This window comes from Cebus imitator, unplaced genomic scaffold, assembly GCF_001604975.1.
Source record: "Cebus imitator isolate Cc_AM_T3 unplaced genomic scaffold, Cebus_imitator-1.0 Scaffold93, whole genome shotgun sequence".
NCBI lineage: Eukaryota > Metazoa > Chordata > Mammalia > Primates > Cebidae > Cebus > Cebus imitator.
Genome location: NW_016107408.1, coordinates 5,328,062 through 5,331,885, shown reverse-complemented (window position 1 = coordinate 5,331,885; position 3,824 = coordinate 5,328,062). Strand labels below are relative to the sequence as shown.

Sequence of the window (3,824 nt, the reverse complement as noted above, 5' to 3'; positions counted from 1 at the left end):
TTTTGAGACAGTCTCACCCTGTCACCCAGGCTGGAGTCCAATGGCTCGATCTTGGCTCACGGCAACCTCTGCCTCCCAGGTTCAAGCGATTCTCCTGCCTCAGACTCCTGAGTAGCTGGGATTACAGGCATCTTGAACAGTATTCTAATGCATGTCTTATTTAACTTTTCTGCAATTAAAAAATTTTGCCCTTTTTTCTTTTTCTTTTAAGACAGGGTTTTGCCCTGTTGCTCTTACTGTGGAGTGCGGTGGTAGGATTCTGATCATGGCTCACTGCAGCCTCTGCCTCCCAGGCTCTAGCAGGCTCACCTCAGGCTCCCAGGTAGTTGGAACTATAGGCTTGTGCTACCATGTGAATTTTTTGGGGAAAAAAAAAAAAAATTTTTTTTTTTTTGAGACGGTGTCTTGTGCTGTCTGTCACCCAGGCTGGAGTGCAGTGGCGTGACCTCCGTCCACTGCAGCCTCTGCCTCCTGGGTTCAAGCAGTTCTCCTGCCTCCAAGTAGCTGGGATTACAGATGCCCACCACCACGCTCAACTAATTTTTGTATTTTTAGTAGAGATGGGGTTTCACCATGTTGGCCAGACTGGCCTTAAATTCCTGTCCTCGGGTGATCTGCCTGCCTGGGATCCGAAAGTACTGGGATTACAAGTGTGAGCCACCACGCCTGGCCTTTTTTTTTTTTGGTCTTAATCTCGGTTTACTGCAACCTCTGCTTACCAGGTTCAAGTGATTTTCCTGCCTCAGCCTCATGAGTAGCTGGGATTATAGGCATATGCCACCATACCTGGCTAATTTTGTATTTTCAGTGGAGACAGGGTTTCACCATGTTGATCAGATTGGCTGGTCTTGAACTCCTAAGACGGAGTCTCGCCCTGTTGCCCAGGCTGGAGTGCAGTGGTGCAATCTTGGCTCATACTGCAACCTCTGTCTCTCAGGTTCAAGCAATTCTACTGCTTCAGCTTCCCAAGTAGCTGGGATTACAGGTGTCCACCACAACACCTGGCTGATTTTTTGTATCTTTAGTAGAGACGGGGTTTCATGATGTTGGCCAGGCTGGTCTCAAAGTCCTGACCTCATGAACTGCCTGCCTTGGCCTCCCAAAGTGCTGGGATTACAGGTGTGAGCCCCTCACCCAGTCCTGGAGAGCCTTTAAATGGGCATTTTTACTTTAAATTTCCCTTCAGTGTCTAACTCATTTAAATACATATTTGTCTCAAGATATGTTCTATTAACCTGTAGCTGTGGTCTGAAAAGCAGTAAATTTTTTTTTTTTTTTTGAGACGGAGTTTCACTCTTGTTACCCAGGCTGGAGTGCAATGGCGCGATCTCGGCTCACCGCAACCTCCGCCTCCTGGGTTCAGGCAATTCTCCTGCCTCAGCCTCCTGAGTAGCTGGGATTACAGGCACGTGCCACCATGCCCAGCTAATGTTTTGTATTTTTAGTAGAGATGGGGTTTCACCATGTTGACCAGGATGGTCTCGATCTCTTGACCTCGTGATCCACCTGCGTCGGCCTCCCAAAGTGCTGGGATTACAGGCTTGAGCCACCGCGCCCAGCCCAGCAGTAAATTTTTTTAAGAGAATGATTTATTGGCTGAGCATGGTGGCTCACACCTGTAATCCTGGCACTTTGGGAGGCCGAGGCTGGTGGATCACTTGAGGTCAGGAGTTTGAGACCAGCCTGGCCAACATGGTGAAACCTTGTCTCTACTAAAAATGTGGGTGTGGTGGCAGGTGTTTAATCCCAGATACTCTGGAGCCTGAGGCAGGAGAATCATTGAACTCAGGAGGTGGAGGTTGTAGTGCTGAGATCTCATCACTGCACTCCGGCCTGGATGACAGAGTGAAACTCTCTTAAAAAAAAAACAAAAACTTTGGGAGGCCAAGGTGGGTGGATCACTTGAGGTCAGGTGGTAAAACTGTCTTTACTAAAAAATACAAAAATTAGCCAGGCATGGTGGCAGGTGCCTATAATCCTAGCTCCCCGAGAGGTGGAGGCAGGAGAATTGCATGAACCTAGGAGGTGGAGGTTGCAGTGAGCTGAGATCTCATCACTGCACTCCGGCCTGGGTGACAGAGCAAAGCTCTGTCTCAAAAAAAAAAAAGAATGATTTACTGATTTTCAAAAATCTAAATATACTACATCTTAGAGTTCAAGGAAGATGAAAGTCTGGGTATGATGGCTCACGCCTGTAATACCAGCACTTTGGGAGGCCGAGGTGGACTGATCACCTGAGGTCAGGAGTGGTAGACCAGCCTAACCAACATGGTGAAACCCAGTCTCTTCTAAAACTACAGTAATTTGCTGGACGTGGTGGCAGGGGCCTCTAATCCTAGCTACTTGGGAGGCTAAGGCAGGACAATCACTTGAAACTTGAGGTGAAGGTTGCAGTGAGCGGAGGTCATGCCACTGTACTTCAGCCTTGACAGCAGAGCAAAACTCTATCTCAAAAAGAAAATGAGAATCACCCCAAATCTTTTTACCTACAGCATATGTTAACGTGTGTTGATTGTTTATTTAGGTATCTCTTTTAATATATTCATGGCTAAATATACATGTAGTTGTATCTAAATATAATTGTTCCTTTTAATGCTGTTGATTGCTTTTAAATTCTCTTGTTCAGGGATTGTCAATGAGGCAGATCAGATTCCGATTTGACGGGCAACCAATCAATGAAACAGACACACCTGCACAGGTAAAAATTCTCTCCTAATTAGAAAAACTACTGTTTGTAATTTTTTTCTTCTTTTGAGACAGTCTCTCACTGTTGCCCGGGATGGAATGCAGTGGCGCAATTTGGGCTCACTGTAGCTTCTATCTCCTGGGTTCAGGAGATTGTCCTGCCTCAGCCTCCCGAGTAGCTGGGATTACAGGTGCCCGCCACCACACCTGGCTAATTTTTTGTATTTTTAGTAGTCTGGGTTTCACTGTGTTGGCTAGGCTGGTCTCAAACTGTTGACCTTGTGAGCTGCCCACCTTGGCTTCCCAAAGTGCTGGGATTACAGGCGTGAGCCACTGTGCCTGGCCTACTGTTTGCAATTTTTTGAACAGCTTTGTTTATGAATTTGGATGTTTGAACATTGTAATATAATTCTTGTAGAGTTCAAAGCAGTAGGCTCAGGAAATGCCAGTGGGTTTTATTTATTTATTTTTAATTTTCATTTAATTATTTTTTTAGTGACAGGGTCTCTCTCTCTTGCCCAGGTTGAAGCGCAGTGGTCTCATTATAGCTCATTGCTGCTTTGGCCTCCCAAAGTGATGGGATTATAGGCAGGTATCAATGTGCCCAATCCACCATTGGTTTGTGCTTTTTTTGTTTGATGGTTTTTTGAGATGGAGTCTCACTTGTTTGCCCAGGCTGAAGTACAGTGGCATGATCTTGGCTCACTGCAGCCCTCGCCTCCCATGCTTAAGCGAGTCTCCTGCCTCAGCCTTCCAGAGTAGCTGGGATTACAGGCATGCACCACCACACACAGCTAATTTTTATGTTTTTAGTAGGGATAGGGTTTCACCATGTTGACCAGGCTGGTCTTGAACTCCTCCGCCTGGCTCAGCCTCCCAAAGTGTTGGGCTTACAGGCGTGAACCACTGCACTTGGCCAGATTCTTAACATTTTAGTTCTACATGCTGAATTGAATTCTCTTTTATATGTCTTTGTGAATGAAAGGGAACTAATAGCCTTCACTGCCATGTCTCATAGTGTGTTTGACAGGGAGAGCACCTGATAACAGGTGATTTTTCCAAACCCTTACTATAAAACGTGATGCTCTCTGATCCTGTAAATCTCTTTACCACTTCATTTTGTTCTGTCACTTTTTTTT

General features: G+C 45.9%; 1 protein-coding gene across 1 annotated transcript in view; it reads left to right on the top strand.

Moving 5' to 3' along the window:
- Positions 1 to 2,731, top strand: part of SUMO2 (small ubiquitin like modifier 2) — a 6,544-nt gene extending 3,813 nt beyond the window's left edge. The window contains exon 3 of the mRNA XM_017535727.2: positions 2,627 to 2,731. Within this exon, the coding sequence (XP_017391216.1) occupies positions 2,627 to 2,716 (90 nt within the window). The 3' untranslated portion in view covers positions 2,717 to 2,731. The remainder of the gene's footprint in view (positions 1 to 2,626) is intronic.
- The last annotated feature ends 1,093 nt before the right edge of the window (positions 2,732 to 3,824 follow it).